The 17,831-nt window shown below is 45.7% G+C and overlaps 1 protein-coding gene across 2 annotated transcripts in view; it reads right to left on the bottom strand.

The window, feature by feature from the left end:
• SSH2 (slingshot protein phosphatase 2) overlaps positions 1-17,831 on the bottom strand; it is a 103,183-nt gene that overhangs the window by 19,426 nt on the left and 65,926 nt on the right. For both annotated transcript variants that reach the window (XM_075518050.1, XM_075518051.1), the window contains 8 exons: positions 17,276-17,379; positions 12,452-12,516; positions 7,492-7,613; positions 4,931-4,999; positions 4,082-4,147; positions 2,711-2,905; positions 767-860; positions 511-639 (listed from right to left, as the gene is read on the bottom strand). In XM_075518050.1, coding sequence (XP_075374165.1) covers positions 511-639; positions 767-860; positions 2,711-2,905; positions 4,082-4,147; positions 4,931-4,999; positions 7,492-7,613; positions 12,452-12,516; positions 17,276-17,379 — 844 coding nt within the window. The remainder of the gene's footprint in view (positions 1-510; positions 640-766; positions 861-2,710; positions 2,906-4,081; positions 4,148-4,930; positions 5,000-7,491; positions 7,614-12,451; positions 12,517-17,275; positions 17,380-17,831) is intronic.

Below are 17,831 nucleotides of genomic sequence, written 5' to 3'. Positions count from 1 at the left end.
CAGGATTCTTTGTTAAGCTCCTCTGTTCCTCCTGGATCACATGAAGTCACAGCTTTGCATGTTACAAGAGTGTCATTCCACCTGAATGTTACACAGCTCTCCCCAACAGCTCCCCTCCCTCTTTGCTGTAGTTATGCCCTTCCCAAACATGTCTACTCCAAGAACTTGGCGTGTGGGTACCCTGGACAGTTAAAGCTACAAAACTGGTCTTACATCAATGGAAGCAGCCCTGAAAAGTAGTGAGAATTAAGACTTTTTCCCTTCCATCCTCTACTGACAAGGTCTACAGCTTGGCTGGTGCTGTATGGCAAAGTTTAGTATAGCCAAGAGGCCAGGCTGCTCTTGTTCAATAGCACTAGTGTCTTGTGTCTTGCTTAAGAGTATGTGACCCCAGGATCAGCCAATCTCTCCTTCAGAGTTCCTTTAAGTTCCTCCAGAGGCCCCTGTGTCAACCAAGACATAGTGAGAAGTGTTAGGCGTGTTTACTCTTGAATTCACTGTTAGACTTACCAAAAAGACATGATCAAATATCTGCGTGGGGCTGTCCATCTGCCCAAGGATCACTATCATTTCATTGTCAATGAACTCTTTGAACTCCCGCAGGTTACACACCATCTGCATCTCCAGCTCTGTGCGTATCTGGGTGGGGAGGAGGAACACAAGGAAGCCATGTGAAGTTTTCATTCTGGCTTTTCTTCACAGCATAAAGTACAGAGCTCTCTAGTTAGCACAACAGCACTTCCAGTGCTGCTCCCTCACCACTCACCTCTTTTGATGTGATGTTCTCCAAATCTTTCTGCATCATGATCTCCCTTAACTTGGTCTTAATTAGCCGTTCCGTGCGTTCCCGCTCAGTTGGGCTATCAGAAGAAAGCAACAGAGTCACTGGAAGGGGAAACAAACGGGACTTACAGCACTTTTTAAACAGGTATTGTATAGACTGGATACTCTGCAGAGTCTCAGATACTCACGCTACTTCCCCCAAGCATGTCCTCAGCTGGAGGGAATTCAGGTGACTGTAAAGCCCAGTTTAGATTCCCAGCTGTATATGAAAGAGACCAACTGAATGCTCCTAATCCATTATAGTCATCCAGAGAACCTCTGGTATTTGGTAAAATTTAAATTGGGAAGGCTGCATTATGCTCTCTGGAGCAATATCTAAGTCTCCCCCTACCTTTCTTGGAAAGGTAACAGCTCCAAAGCTCCTTACATGGAGAGACGAGGGCAGCTAAGCCTCTGTGCATTCCTCCAGCCTCTGCTGCCAGGGGCCTTATCACCAGCTGCAAAAATAGCCTGACTAACACCAGGGGAAGTTGCAACAGAGCAGCAGCACGGAGCTGTCTCACCCATCATCTTTAGAAAGGACCCAGCAGTAACATCTCGCACCACCTTTCTGTCTCTCTGGAAGGCTGCCAGGATGGCGACTGCACAGACGCTTCTCTGCTTCACAAGTGTCCAACTGGTGGTTCACAAATAAAAATCATGGAAGTTCCTGGTCCTTTTAACCTCACGCATTATTTCAGGACTCAATTAAGAGAATGCTGTCTAGGTGACCCCAGGAAATCATTCAATTGCTGCCACTAGGGAAAGGGTGGGTTACGTAAAATTTATATATGAAAACCTACAAGAGAATATTAACCTGACAGCCTGCCAAAACTTTTCAGCCACCCTCCTTGTACATTAAAAAACAATCAAGTGTGAAGACTTGTTCACAGCTGAACAACTGCTTAGCATTATTATTCACTCACTGAACTCCAACAACAGGAAATATCTGAGAGCATAAATCAACCGATGGTACTATTATACTGGGAAAGCAGCTGCGGCTAGTGAAGTCATTTCTTCTACTACAAACTGGGCAACTAAGCCCTCACGCTTGGCATCACATCTGGACACTGACTACCTTTGAGGTTATATGGTATCAGTACCATCAGCAATTACTAATTACAGGGGTTGTAAACCTTGAATGTTGATACAGCCTATAAATTTTGCCTTTCCAAACTGTCTACCTATTTACCTCAGCCAATGTTTTGGACCATATATCACCAGACATCCAAGCATTTAGCTGGAGACAGCTTGGGACCTATACACTGTCCTGTTCCACACTTGCAGAGCTCCTCAGAACGATGAAAAACTGCATTGGTCTTTGCCCCCATTCTTAGGTGTAACAGATGGATGCCTACGAGGATGCTTATGAGCTCACAGTCTCAGAAGTCCAAACCTAAACACTTCACTTTACAGCAAAATGAACTGAGTAAAGAAAAAAAGACCATGTTACTCTAAACATGTGCTCAGACGCGCAGTGTAAGAGCAAAGTCCAGAGAAACCTGTTCCTTCCAGGAGACACCAGGCCTGGAAACCACAGGACAAAACCAGCAAAGAGGAAGGCCTAGGTACTAGAATACACCACACCTCTCCCTCACTAGTAACATGGGACTTACCTTGCAGAAGTAAAGATCTGCGAGCCTAAAGCCCAAAGTAAACAACTAGACTGAAAGCAGAGGCTGGAGGAGATGCAAGGGAGCCCCAGGAGGGCTAAACTTCCAGTGCTGGTGTTTACCTAACCAGGAGTCCACTTATTACCTGGAACAGGAAACCTCTCCTCATTAATACCTAATTAAGAGTAATTCTCTTGTGGAAACTGTCTCCTCATTTGGAGACTGCAGTGCTTGACAGCCAAACACTTTGGGTCGGCAGAGCCAGACCAACTTACACATCTGTGAAGAGGGCGGGTGAGTCGGGCCGGTGGGACTGGACATCTTGCATGGCATTCCACTCGTTGACTGACGACTGGTCAGAGTTGATATGGCTCTCATAGTAACTGACCCATGTGAGGAAGAGGCTCCCTGGGTAGTAATTGTTGCTCCGTGCCACCTCACAAGCCTTATGTAAACTCTGCAGAGCAGACCTAGAAAGGGAAAAATACTTGCAGGATTATAATTTCTTCCTCAGGCTAGTATCGAGCACAAAGCAGCAGCCAAATCCAGGATGCTGCTCACGTCCTATCCGTTGGTACAAACCCCAGTGCTATATGCAACAGCCCCCGGCACCGAGCAGAAGGCTGTCCTGCAAGGGTGTGGATAACCACACGCTGCGAGAGCTTGCATGTCTTAACTGAAGTATGCCAAGACACACCTGAATAGCAGCAAAGGTGTCCACAATTCAGAGGGCAGAGGCATCTGTGTCTCTGGCTCCAAAACCTGCTACAACTACCTAAGCCATAAATAAGATGCACAGAGTTTGTGTCCAAGACAGGGTGCTCTGACAGCTCCTACTGTGCTATCAGCTCCCCTGTGTGCAGGGCAGGGACACCCAGGAATGAAACATGGAGAGCTGCACAACCAAGGGCTTAGGACTTGACTTTACTGAGGTGTTTAGGTGTCCGCCCTCTCTCACTGCACGAGGGATGTCAGAAGTTTCTTCAGCTGCTGCTGGGAAACAAATCCCCCTCTCCTATTTTTAGCTTGTTTTAAATCTTTGACTGGGATCAGAAGAATCCAGGTCAAAATCACTGGGGTGACACAGTAGCATGACTCCCTGACAGGCAATGTATTTCTGCAATGCAAAGAAGCTTGAGCCAGAAATACTTTCATGGCCACTACATTCTTACATGAGCCACCCTAAAAGGAAAGAAAAATGCAGGCAGCTTCTCTTTCCTTCTCACTATCACAATGAACATGTCTCACTGGAGACAGAGACTCCTAAAATATGCACAGTGTGTATTTCCTTATTTATGACAAATTTTTTTAAAAAAGTGTATTTCAAACACATGCTCAAAGCAATTCTGCTTCGGAGAGATTCAAAGCAGCAGCCCTTTGCAAGGAAAATTACTCTATTCCTTCCTGCCCCCAGCTGAGACGAAGGTGCGGCTGCGGCAGTATTATAAACTCATTGCTGTATACCAGCACTTGCATTTTTTCTCTTTGGTATCAAACTTCCTTCCCTGTCTCTGAAGGAGACTTCTGGCTGCTCGAGTAGGTCTCAAGATACCAATAATGCAAAGCAGCACCTGCTTTTTAAAAGCTCAAGCAGCCAAAATACCTTGGAAAAAGGATCACTGGGACAGATTATAGCAAGTACTTACCACATTGCCTGTACAGACACCGGCTTGAATATATGAACCCTGTTATCTGTCGATACGCTGAACCCTCTGGAGAGAGGAAAAAAGGCACAGTAAAAATGTGTCCCAAAGCAACTTTTCAGTTAATAACTGATAGTTTGTAGCACGTTAGAACAGCAAAGGAGTAGCCCTATGCATACACTGCAGAATTCAGCTAACGAACAGATCAAAATAGCATGCTAAAAGCTCTAAGATAACTTTTTAAAGCGGCTGCTGTTCAGGAACGAAACTAAGACAGTGGGACAGTGCTGGGCTGTGCTGTTTACCTTGGCAACACAAATTCAGTGCCACAGCTGGGAGCAACAGAGTGCAGCTAAAGTGATCCTGGGGCAGCTACCAAGGAAAGAAAAGTCATTCCACGCACTGCACTGGACAGCCTTTGTAACTGGCACAAACGGGAGTCTGCAAGTCAGGTGTCTATTTGGCAGAGAAACATCACTCTTATTTTACATTCAGCCGAATGCTGCCTGCTGCAAGCGTGATGGAGGAACACATAATAGGATCCCTTTAAGGAGCTTTCACTACACACCCACTCACCAGTAAAAGCTCCTTTACTCCAGCTTAAACACACACACGAGCCACTGTCTCAGCGCATGTTTATTATTCACAGATAAGTCAATTATTGGCGTTCCCTGCCACAACCACTGTGATTTAGGGCCTTTGAGCCTACTAACCCAATACAGGTCAACAGCAGGAGGTCTCCTGGACCTGTAAAGGCTCTGCAATCATTTAAATCCTTCTCCATATACCGTGCTGTAAGCTAACTCACGGATACCCTCTGCTACTGACCTAGAACATACAAAAGAGACTCACCCATCCCCGTCCAGGTGGATTAAGGTGTCACTCCACAGTGGCAGCACCAAGCCCATTGTACAAGTGCTACTGTAGTAAGAAAGAGAAGGTCAGCCCATCTACTACAGCACCATGCGATTCTAATTTCACAGCAATGATTGCAGATGTTTGCACTCATTAGAAAAAAAATGAAAAATCCCAATGTTGCTTCAGGGACAAACAGAGCCAGTGCTGTTCTACAGGTGCCTGGCAAGGATTGTTGACCAGATACAGGGTACAGCAGTACTCTTTCAAGCAAGCTTAAAGGGTTAACACACGCCCAGGGGAAGAGCAAACAGGATTCAGAAGCAGCAAGTGTTGTGCAGAAGGTCAGAGGGGGCTCACAGTCTTCAGTAAGCTCAAGGCTTTCTTTACAGATTAGTCCCTCTCAGGGTCAAGTGGTTTGGTTCTAGCTCTGATTTTGCAATCCATAGCTTTGTTTTCTTGTTTGTCCCTCAACAACAGCTGCTGGGAGCTGGGATCAGTCTAGTGTAATAGCAGGGTGACTGGCAGCACGGGTAGGTTAGCAATCACAGCCCATCACCCGTTGTTGACTTCTACCCCTTCTTCTCCCTCCCACATCTCAAGGATAAGCACAACAGCCAGCCAAGACAGACACCTCTTGGCAAACCCACTCCTCTCTCAGCTGCTTTGACCTCTTTGCCCTCACAGTCACCTGCTTTCTGTAAGGCTGAGCAAAAAGCCAAGTTAAAAGCAGAAGTCAAGTGATGGAAAAAAAGGCAGGGGCGGGGGAATCCCAACACAACCTGCATCAGGTTGTCAAATGAAAAAGCTGAATCCCATAAAGCTGTAAAATCAGTCCATAATCAAAGCAGCATCTTGAAGAAGAATCAGATTCAACTGCCTCCTGTTCTTACGCCTTGCCCTAACTGCTCTCAAATTTCCGTAAGCCTTAACACCCCCATCAGTCTCTGCAGCTCGTGAGAAGTGGGGGAAGAGGGCGATACTCAAGGCTTCAGAGGGTCAGCAGACACGAAGCCCTGTAAATGCACACGCCTCGGAGCGACTGGTGCCCAGCAAAAGGAGACACTGCGGCACGCAGCTATTTCTGTTGACAACATGAGATGAGCTCATGGAAAGATGTGTTTTTAAAAGGCTTCCCAAGGTGGCCAGGGTATTTTTAGTGATACTGTTCAGCAAGCGCTTATCAGAGACCATAGCAACAAGTCTACATTGAGTTATAAATACCAAGTGGGCTAGGGGAGGGTGTATCAGACTGACCATCCAGAACCTAAGTAACTCTAGCAGAAAGCTAAAATGACCCTGCTATGTTATTAGAGACTGAATACCAGTGAGCTCTCAGTTATCAAAGGTGGCTGTGCTGGTATATCACAGCCAATGGCAAGTTTCAAGCTCACAGCAACCTGTGCAAGGACAAGTTATTCTTACCCTACTGCAAGAGCATCTCTGAGCTACAGCTGTGCACACATGCATCGGAAGAGAGCCAGGAGTCAGTGGCAGCATCAAGCTGGTCCCCCTTTTTAGCAGGCATCACTTGAGCTAAGCATCCAAATCAAGCCACTTGAAATTAAGCATGGTGGCTGTTGTGATCAGCAGGCTGTTTGGAAGGCTGTTTCTTAGCCAAACAGTTCAAAAATATTTTCTAGTGACCCTGGTAACTACCTGAAAGTCATTTCTACTGACCTAAGTAACTCTAGCTGACTAGGTTCTGCTGACTAGGGTCAGCAGCAAGACTCATTCCTGTAGCAGTTGTGCTAGAACTAAGCACATGTATGAAACCTTCCAAAAAGGTCTGAATATCCAGGTTTTTCTTTCCCTGCATAGGCCAAGACTTACTTACAACCCTTTAAAAGAGCCACGTGCCTCCATGCCCTCTCCAAAGTGCCTAGTGACCCTTTCTAAACTTGAAGCTTCTGCCCATGAAGCTGCTGGGGGTGCTGCCTCCTGGCTTACAGTCACTCCAGCAGCAAAAGCTGCTTCCCAGACACATTCTGCAGCCTTTTGGAGAGGTCGGCAGCAATTTAAATGAATGAAGCAAAAGCACTAAACCCTGACAACATACTGATGGCCGAGGAGAGCATATGTTGTCTAAGATCTGCCATCAGCAACCCTGACATTCCCATCAAGTCCTTTGTGCCATGACCTTGGCAAGGGACTGCCTGACAGTCACTTTCTTATTAGCTGCTCTCCTGAACCCTGATGTCCAGCTTCTCTAATTGCAGCTTTTTCTTTCTTTGCATGCAAGTTGTCTCTGTCTCTGGTGTGCAGATGCAAGGCATAGGGACCTCACCATTCAAAGACACTTAAGGGCACTTAATGTACTCAACATAAGCCAGAGGCTTGGAGGAATGGAGGAAATGCTGACCTGTGCTGTTGCCTTCCCATTTGCCACCTCCTCTCAATAAATAAAAGGGGGAATTCTGGATCTCAAGAAAGGTGTTAGCCTGGAAAATCTGAAGGAGTCTATCCCCAGAACGCATGGACACCAGACAGTGGTTTCTACACTTGACTCGACATGTGGGTGAACACAAAGACTTCCCCCACCTGGACACTGTGAGTACCTGTCATTGGAGGAGAAATCCATTCCTAGGACAATGCTCTCTTCAGTGTCTTGTCTGCCGTTGGTGGACACTACCACCATGTATCTAGTGCGGTTCTGGTAGGTACTTTCCAGTCTTACAGCCTAAGGAAAGGAAGGGAAGAGATCAGCAGTGCAGCCAGCAAAACACAATTACCCTTACAAGCCACCTTTTCATGCTGAGTGACAGGCGCAGAAGCAGTGATGCAGTTTGCATTAGTACGGATGGCCCGTACTTCTCAGCTGGATAACCAGCAGAAGAGGGAGAAGCGACTTACTCTCTCGCACCCAATGCTTTCCTCAACAGCTGGCATGTTCCTGGTGCCTTCTGCACACCTTGCTGCAGGCCTGCTCTGTCCCACCGAGGCTGCGTTTAAACAGCAGCCTACAAGGCTGGCTGCCACAGTCCTCCAACTGGTCCCAGCCTAGTGAGCTTCATGGAGCATTACACGTTCAACAAGACAGACGGGCGTTGAGCATGCTCTTCACCTCTTAGAGGGCTTTTGTCCAAAGAGCTAGAGCTTTCCTTTAAACCACTGTGTGCTACAACAGCTCCAACGAGACTCTTTCCACCAACTTCCCAGACAGCTGGACAACTAGGATCTAATTGATACGTGGTTTCCTGCTGGTCCTTTGAATTTTTCTAGCAACTCCCCCCGTGCAGAAGCAACCCTACCGCCCTACAGCCAGCAGGAAAAGGTTTCCCTATTACTAAGGTGTATCCATGGTTGGATTCGGATTGCCCAGAAGAGGTGAAAGTCATTGTGCTTCATTGCTCCTACCACAACCACCTGCACCCCCGTGCCAAAAAAGAGATCTAGCAGTACTGAAGGATGCCTGAACTTCACCCCAAACTCCCCCAAATCGAATACTACTGACAGCGTTCAGAAAGCGGCCATGCAGCTATGCTGTGAGCATCAGACCAACACTGAAGCTCCTGAAAGGCTACACTGAAGTGTAATGCTCCTCCAGAAGCCACGAGGAAGCGAGAACTGAAGTGACTCCAGCAAGTCTTCTTACAGACAGACTGCCGGTTAGCGAGGAACCCAGGGAAGGGAGCCCAGCGTTTTAGGTTTTGCCTATAAACATCTGCAGTAGGCAGCCTTTACTTGCAACGCTTTTTGGACTCTGTTCTAAGCCACTTGCAGTTATTTTAGTCACAGGATCCCAACTAGAGAAACTATGACATCCTTAGAAAGGAAGTGTCTTAACTATGTATACTGAGTCTTAACTTTGGACGGCGTAATCCAACCCCAAGACGCTGTCTGGCTTCAGTGTTTACCTTATCGTTAAACTGCTTCTTGAACTTTGAGCAGGGCCTGCAGAAAGCAAACACGGGCAAGAGGGAACTGTTACAGCCCAGCCTTGCCCCGTGCTGTCGACAGACACCTGCCTGCTGTGACGGGATCCAGTTGCCGAATTCCTTGCAACCCAACGGTTGAAGCTCGAAGCGGTGTTTGACATCCTTTGCAAACTGAACCTGAATTCCTCAAACACCAGCAGCCCTCCCAAGCCACTACTTGTGTAGACACTTCCTGGTGGCCCACAGGAGCTCATGGCTCAGAGAGCCCAGTTTAAACATTTTATCCTTAAAAAAAAAGCTCACAAAATAACTATTGCGTGGGATGTCTCAGGAGTAGGCTGCTTTTCCCAATACGCTCCTGTAGTTCTTTCTAACTTTGTCTTGAGGTCAGAATGGCACCTCCTTGCTTAGAGGAAGCCCCCTCTGACTTCCTCACACCTTGCCTGTCCATTAGCCAGCAAGTCTTAGCCACAAGATGTGGCAGAGTCTACAACAAAGGTTAAAACAGTGCATGGCAGTCAGAACAGAACTCGCTATTTCACAGGAGTACTCTATCGCAGGAGACTATGCCAAGAGCAGCAGGGAAAGCTTCCCAGTGGCGTTGCAGGGAGCAGCAGCTCTAGTGATGGGGGCCGAATAGCAAGTGCAGGCAGAAGACGGTGTTGACCACGTCTTCTAGACTTGTCCAGTAGGACCAAAGACTCTCAGAAACTACTCAAATGCTGATGCCAGCAAACAGATGTGCTCTGTACAGCGAGAGACTGTGCCCCACCCCATCTGTTTAGGATAAGTCATGCTAAAACCAGCCTTATTTTCCTTCTTGCTCCTTGAGTCACTGGGATTCCTTTGGAAACACGGACGATCAAAGCGGTCAGGCCTTCAAGGTGTGAATTCTGCCAAAGACGGCTGTTTCTACAACTAACCACTTGTAGCAAAACAGAAAGGGTGCTCTTCAACCTACAAGAGCAAGCAATCACCAAAGTCTTGGTGGTTAAAGTCATTATCTACATTAGGAACCAAACCTCAAACAGAAAGACAGACTTGCCTAAAACGGGAGCAGGTGGACAACAGCTGCCCTGTGTCCAGGGCATCCACACAAGAGCTCTGTTCTGCTTCTCTTGAGGACAGTCCAGCAGCAAGAGGATTAACATAATCTAACTTACTTTGCTAAACCAATTTGGCTAGCAGTAATGGGAAGTGTGGTCTTAATGCAAGACCCCTTAGAAACATGGCTAGACAAACAGCAGCCAAAGCTCACGTAGCTTCAAGTCACTGGGGCGGGATTTTCAGAGGACTCATTAAGAGAAACAGGGCATGGCTTATTGTGGCTCTCTAGATCCAACATTTACACCCTTACCACAAAGCAAAGAACCATGATTGGAGCAGATAATGTGTTTTGCTAAATCTACTAGAATAATAGAACAGCAAACTTGACATTCTAAACCAACCAACCTCAAAAGTTACTGTTAGTGCTCCAACATGCCCATCAAATCACAAACTGGTCTCTAACTTTTTCATTAAGCTCTAGTTCATATGCTCACCCAACAGCAGGAGCATACCAAGTAAGTAAGTGGTCTGATGCCTTTTAAATGAAGATATTTGAAATCCCACTCGATCTACGGAGGATGGCCTAGCTTCAGGGACTGTGATGAGATGAAAGGTTCTTTCTCAACAGCTCATCTACATAGAGCTAGCTTTCTCCTCAGTTTGGGGAGGTTATTTATAGTCTGTTCATGAACACAAATTTCTCTGTAGTCCTTTCATGGCCAGCAACACTTTTCTTAGTTTTAAGCTCACCTAAACACAAGCCAACTTTATCTTCTGCTGCCTTCTTGTTTCATCAGAAGTGTGATGTGGTATTTTACCAGCCCTTATGAACAGCACATTCCAAGAGGTAAGTTCATGCTGACCTTTCATCTTTTTCACGCTACACGATAGTAGGTGTTTCATAAAAGAACACATTTCTCATTGCAATATTTTATTTGAAGACAAAAAAAGTGCCCAACTTTCTGAAGTCTTTTATTATTGAACACATGTAAGTGAACAACTCCCCACTCTGCTAAGCTACAGGAATATGTTCAATCAGTTTGTACACTTTTAACTAATTTTCCTTTCCTTCCTACTGATCTTACACTAGTACCATTGCTCTAATCCTGCTCTCATGGAAGGCTAAAAAGCTCTGCCAATAGCTCCAACAGAAACAAGAGTTGTTCCAAATTTTAAGTGTAGGTTTATAGAGGATTAGATTCCTCTGCTGCTCTCTGAGCTGTGAAGTCTGCCCTCTGAATGACAGCAGCCAACACAAGAAGAGAATGCATTTCTCAGTACTGTTTATATTTCAAATCTCATTTGTATCTACTATTTTATGAGAGAGTCTATTGCAGCTCTGCACACTCTTCGTTCGTCAAGAATCAATTAAATTCAAGTAGACTATCGAACTTAACCTCATGCAAGATTTCAGCATTCCAAACGCAGCTCCAAACAAAAGGGTTTATGTCTCAGCCCACAAAGTCCTTATTCAGCTGTTAAGGCTAATTTGTCCCAAATCACACAATGTCGCCACTGATATTGCTGAACAATGACTTGTTCAATAGCTTCCAATGTTCTAACCCTGGCTCAGATTCTGAAAAGCACTAAGAATCCCCATTCCCATCACTTTCACTGAAATTTTAGTGACAGCAAGGTGTGCCTGACAAAGTCTGGGAGTAGGTCTTTTAGTTTGCTTACAAAGATTGCTTATGGCAAATTATTTTTGGTGGTCATTTTTAAAGTTAAAGCATTCCATAGTAATCTTGGCTGTTTCCTAGCTATACTCATAAGATCGGTCCAGTTCCAGCATAGCTCAGGAGGATTCAGCAGACCAGAGGTGCCAGAATAACACTTCTGATGCTGGCAGTCCTACTTTGGGCATACGTTGCTAAGATGCACCAAGACAACACAGGAAAGGAACTTCAGGCTACTGAGTGATGAGAGATACAGATACACTGCAGTCATGCCCGACCTTGTAGAGCACTTCAACGTGTCCTAGACAAATTCCTCACTGCTCTTCTTTAGCTTCTGGAGGTCTTTAGGACAGCATATCAATGCTATAAACAAGCAATGCCTAATTTTCATTACATCACTACAGGAGACAACAAGTCAGCAAAGCAGAAAAACAAGGTTCAATATAGGTGCATAGCTACACGGGGATCCTACCCGCTCCTTCCTGATAAGCTGTGGCCTTTAGGGATGCAACAAGTTGGGAGAGCAGAGCGAGGAACACAACTGAACTAACATGGAAGGGCAGGCGTTCACGCTGGTCAGACGTAAGTCACCTACTCTTGACTTAAATAGGACACCAAGCTAATTTACCCAGCTTCTCCGGCAATTGTTACAGTACTTTTTGAGAGCGTAAGCACTCGGTTCAGACAAAGACAGTCTTCTAGCCATACAATTTGTCTCACTGAACAACCAAAAAAGCAGGCCTTTCATAATTAGCTGCTTTTCTACCTTTGTGATTGCAAAGAAGACTCCCCAAGCCCGCTGATGAAACCACTCAAACACACGCGCCACTGTTTCATGAGTTACACAGGTGTATATTTGTCAAGTGGAACTTAACCTTTATATTAGTTAACAGCAGATAAGCAAAAAGCCTGCCTACCAGTCTGATGTTGTCTTCTGGGCGGAGAAGTATGAACATGGCCTGCAGGTGTTGCTGGAGATCCCCTGCAGGAAAGAGGGAAAGGTGAATGCACAAAAATAGCTTTAAATCACATTCAAGTTCCCAGCTGTCCAGCCAGAGCAAACGTCCACCAGGAAACCCGACACGTCACCATGAGCATTGTCACTTCCACCCACTCAGAGATGACAAAACTCCACCTCTGAGTCAGCTGCTCTTTGCTCCGTGTGCTCACCTGTTCCTGTCTTACCATGCTCTCTCCTGCTAAATCCTGTTACCTTTTTAACAGAGGTAAAAAGCATTTCGGTACTCTTTGTTCCTTTAAAAGGCAAGGCAAACGAGGTAGAAATGGACCCCACCCCATGGTTCAACATCTCATTCTACCTTGCGGTTCAAATCAGGAATCTGTCATTTCTTTTGCACCAACTTATTACTTAGTGCAGAACGACTACCTAGACAGAAGTATCCCCTTTGAAGTGAGATTTGGTCCCATCTTAGAGCAGCACATGCCCACATATGCTTATGTACCAACCCCACCCAAAAGCGGCTAAGAATTGCCACCTGAAAATCAAGCAACCATAATTTTTCCTAGAAGATGCTTGCTACGCTTTTACTGGTGAGGCTGCAGAAGACTGAAAGAAAAAAAAAAAAAAAATCAGTCACGTAGTAACTTTAAAGTCTTTTTAAAAAGAGCCGAGTGTCCCAGGTTCCTAAAGCAGCAAGCGTTTGAAAGACAAGTGAGAAGCCTTTCTGTTGGTACTGCCACACTGACTTCTCAGCACTCCTCTCTGGCCCGTAGAGAGCCAAGAGTTTCTCTGCTAAGCACATTGCCTTCTGAGTGTCAGTAAGCAATAACACCTCCAGCAACGGGCTGTTTTTTCAATCATTATCTGGAAAATTAATCTGCATTCCCAGAAAGGAGAGTGCAAGGCTGCCAGGTGGGTGGCACAGAATGGCAAGAAGAGGAGCCTTTACCCTTCCACCCTCTCCCACTCCCCCACAGACGGGAAGCTGAGTTTAGGCAACACAAGTGGCTACGAGAGCATTTTCTAGGAAGGCTGACTGACCTTGACCTTCCTTTCTAATTCATTGGAGGTGCTAGTATCCGGGCTATTTCACTGACTGTCAGAAATGAGGAAACCTCAGATATGGAGCAGCATCCAGAAGTGCCACATAAGGGAAGGGGAAGAAACGAAATGCTGCCCAGCGAGCATGGTACCTAGTTCCCAAATGATTTTTATATCTGGTGGAACAGCAGGGCTGAAAGGCTTCTGCAGCCTCTCTCCTGATGGGACAGAGGCAAGCTTGCGTGGAGTGGGATACACAGGAGACAGCCTTCCCTGCTCTCCCCTTCCTTCCTCCTTGAAACACATTTCAGCATATGGAGAATGAGTCAATGCCCTGGGAGTGCATTTTTAACTGGGGGTGGGAAAAACTGAGGCACTCTGCAGTGCTAGGGAAGTCGCATACAACGTACCAGCAGTGACTAGCACCTGAAGCTACTTCCTGCCCAAGGACACTGTTCCCAGCACTGGAGCGGCTGGCACGTGCCTCCCTAAACAGCAATTATTTAGGGAGATAAGTAACGTAGGAAAGGCCAGCTCATCCATCGGATGCTTGTCCTCCCAGGGGTGCAGTGGGAGACAGGATTTCCCCATGCCAACGCCAGTGCACAGTCTTGGCAACGCTGCTCAGTCCCAGCAAGTTTCAGCTGCCAGCGCAGTGGGAATTGGCAAGAACTGGACTCAACAGGCCAAGGGCCCCCTGCTTCAGGTGGCACCTCCTGCCTGCAGCCTGGAAGAGCCCAGCAAGTATTTGACTCATGAGGCAGTCACATGTCTTAGGCAGCTTGAAATGAAAGATGCTTCACCTCAGTTTTTCCCTCCCCAAAGTGTAACAGTTTCTACCTATTGATGCCAGTAATTCAACATCAGGAACCAGTTTAAGAGCTGAAGTTTCCAGAGTTTTAAAAAAAACACCACCAGGACTACTGGATTATCTCAATACTTAAAAAAGAGAGGAAGTTTCTAAGACAGTTTCTAAGCCTTAGGAGCTCCACAGCTAGAAAGTAAAGTATTGCTTCCTTGGCCAGCTTTAATCGACTTGCAGCATTTTCAACCCCAAACACACAAGGCATTTTGTAAGCTTCCTGGATTAAGGGGAAAAAAAAAAAAAAAAAAAAAAAAAACCAACAAAGGAAAGGTTTTAGCATGCCAGAATCAGCACAAAGATACCACATCCTGTCCTATGAAGAGCTGTCGCCTTCACTGGCATTCATGGCATGATCGCTGCTTCCTATCACGTTGTCCAGCAACGAGTAGATGCTTTTGTTTCCTTCACGCTGGCAGGCTAGGTGTAAAACATCAGCTAGAGTGGCATCTTAAAAGTGAGTTACAGTATCGCAGAGATGGCAAAAACCCCAGGGAAGCTGCATCCTTTTCTGGCCTCCTCCAGTGTTGTTGGAGTGCAAAAGCAAGCCCGCCATCCTACCGAACACAGCCCATTTGCCAGGTGGCACCGGGCGCAGGACCGCCCAGCAAAAGGAGTGTGGACAGCTGGTACCTTATCTGTTCAGTCTGCCAACCAGTGATTTCCATTGCTGAAGATGATACCATTAAAGAAATGGGCGTGAGCATTAATTATTTCCTGTTATGCATTTACTCTTTATGCTGGCTTCTAGCACCTCTGATGAATTAGAAAGGGAGGTCAGGAAGGTTAGTCAACCTTCCTAGAAAATGCTCTCATAACCACTTGAAACACTATTGCATCCATAGGCAGCAATTTCATACTGGAAAGCTATGTCCGCTCTCCACCCCCCTTCTAATTTTGTGTGCCAGAGATAAGTCACGACACACATGGGAATGAAAGTTGAGCACAGATTATCAGAGTCCAAGAAAGGAGACAGTTTACTTTGCCACACGCTCTGCCAGCTCACTGCCAATGGCTGGTTCAGCTCTCAGAGCCACACTCTCTACACCGCTGTTTTAGTTTTGGTGGCACAGATGTTTTTGCTCAGGAAGGTGACACATTGATCCCTTGGCCTCTTGGTCTGCTGGCATATATTGTACATTAGAAAAGTTCACAGAAAAGAAAGACGGTGGACACTCATACAAAGGTGTCTCTTCAGTGAGATCTCCAAGCACCATAAAAAAATACTATATCATCCACATCACTTGACAAGCAGGGAAACTGAGGAAAGGCCAAGTACTGATGTCTCATTAAATCTCACCCCATAAACTGAAGAGACAAGAATAAAAAGAGTCTTCTAAGAACAAAAAATCCCATCCCTTAGGCAAGTCAGCCTCTTAAAATACAAAACACCTTGCTGTAAGCAATTACAACACACCAGGTTTGCTTTCTTGGCAACCTGGCTTCTAAAAGCTCTGGGCTGATTAGGCAAGCGACTCTCTTTTCCACCAAGGTCTCCAGACCTCACGTAAGTCAGCTGGAGGCAAGCAGATGAGGCAGCAAGAGAGACTCAATGCTGTTTGCGCTGCCTTGCACAGGTTCACAAGGAAACCCATCCACCAGGTCTCCTCTGCAAGGTAAAGCCAAGACAGCAACTGGCCTGGGCTTCAATTATGCAGAGGACTTTGGAGAGATTAAAAACCAAGACAGGTAAAGATAAACTTTTAAAAGACTGCTGAGTCTACTTTCATGCTGAAGAGCATTTCACTTCAGTCTCAACCAGAAAGGCCAGCTTTAAATCAAGTTTCAGAACAATTTATTTTCTTTTGATAACTGGGAATTAATGCATCTCATTCAAAGGAATTTGAGTACTGCTTGCACTATGTCTGAGTGGAAGTATGTAATTAGTTGCCTTTTGACTTAAACTCTTTCTATAAAGATGTTTGTAAACAGATTTTGAGGCGGACCAGTCATCAGGTAGGTAACTCTGCCAGATGTAGAGCTGGATGACAGTCTGATGGTATCAAAGTACAAAGAAATCTACACCTGGAACCAAACCAAATCACCTTCTGGTGGTCACTTTTTGGCAAAGAAAGTTGACTCCAGCCTCTCTGTTTCTGTCTGTCCCATATGCAAAAGCCTGGAGGTCTCAATGTTGTTTTTTTTCCTGCTGATTGTTTAATGGAAGGGAAAAACCCCACACTATCTGATCCCTGTAAAACACCATCAGTGAATAAGCACCACATACACAATGAAAACCAACCTACCCTGAAATTGTTTGAGTTTCATTACTCAGACTGACTTTTCAAACAAAGAGTCAAAGCAAAAAAAAAAAAAAAAAAAAAAAAAAAAATCAAACTTTCAGCAGATAGAGGGGGTGGAATTATGACTGACTCGGTGTTATTCACTCTGCTCACACGTCTGAAAAGTCACACTGACTTTGCCCAGAGGTTTCTTCACCATCACGCAGAGTTAAGTCTCCTCCCTTTCTTCCATCATAACCAGTTACCTTCAGATCAGGAAGGACAATTACTCATCCTGTATCATAACCGCAAGTTTCCCAGTGCAATGCATGAAGGTTTTGATGGCAATCCCCCTGCCCCTCTCTCATACAGAAATTATAGGATGGTATTTTGGTATTCTCAGCTCTCTGTGATGTCATGACTGCTGCCCTGATGTCACTCATTTGTTTGATTTTGCAGGATAAACAAGAGCGTATTGAAACCTTTTTTTTCTATCAGCATTAAATATTGCAGTCTTGAGACTGGCAGATCTAGCTTTAATACACACCTGGTGTAAACAGAAATGTGTGTCATCTGGTGAGAACGAACTCAAGAAAGGTGGACTCAGAAACAAGAGTGAGCAGACAAGCCTCAGCCGTCGGATGCAACACATTACCTGCATGCTTGTTGCGCCTGTGACTGATCCTGGGAGTAGATGACCCATTTCCTCGTGGCAGGAAAAGAGCTGCACCTTTCACAGTGAGGAAGCTTTCGCTGATGCTGCAAGGGAAGAGACAAACAGTGAGTAAGGAAAACTCTGTATTGTCTTTAAAAGGAGAAAAGCAATGGAACAAGAGAGGTTCAAGGCATTGAACGCATGCTCTGTTCTTTTGCAAGGAAGCGATTTAGACTGAATTACTTTGTTGGTAAAGAAACCTCCCCCCCATAAGTACTGCAAACATCCAAAGCATAACTGAGAACAACGTGAACAGAGAGACACTGAAAAGCAGAACACATGCCTGGTGCCGTTCTGCCTGCAGAGGTAGAACCTGAGCAGGCAGAGGGGATTAACCTATGCCTATATTTTCGATTTGAAAGTCAAGATGAGAGATCCACATTTCTAAATGGCGATTAATACAGCAAGCCCATGCATCTCTATAATTACGAATTCTGTTAACCCTGTGCTTTGTGGTTCAGACACAGATGATGCCCTGCAGAAACAAATGTCTCCC

This window comes from Mycteria americana, chromosome 15 (genome assembly GCF_035582795.1).
Source record: "Mycteria americana isolate JAX WOST 10 ecotype Jacksonville Zoo and Gardens chromosome 15, USCA_MyAme_1.0, whole genome shotgun sequence".
In the NCBI taxonomy this organism is placed as follows: Eukaryota; Metazoa; Chordata; class Aves; order Ciconiiformes; family Ciconiidae; genus Mycteria; species Mycteria americana.
The sequence above is the reverse complement of the archived record's forward strand: the minus strand, read 5'-3'. Positions and strand labels throughout refer to the sequence as shown.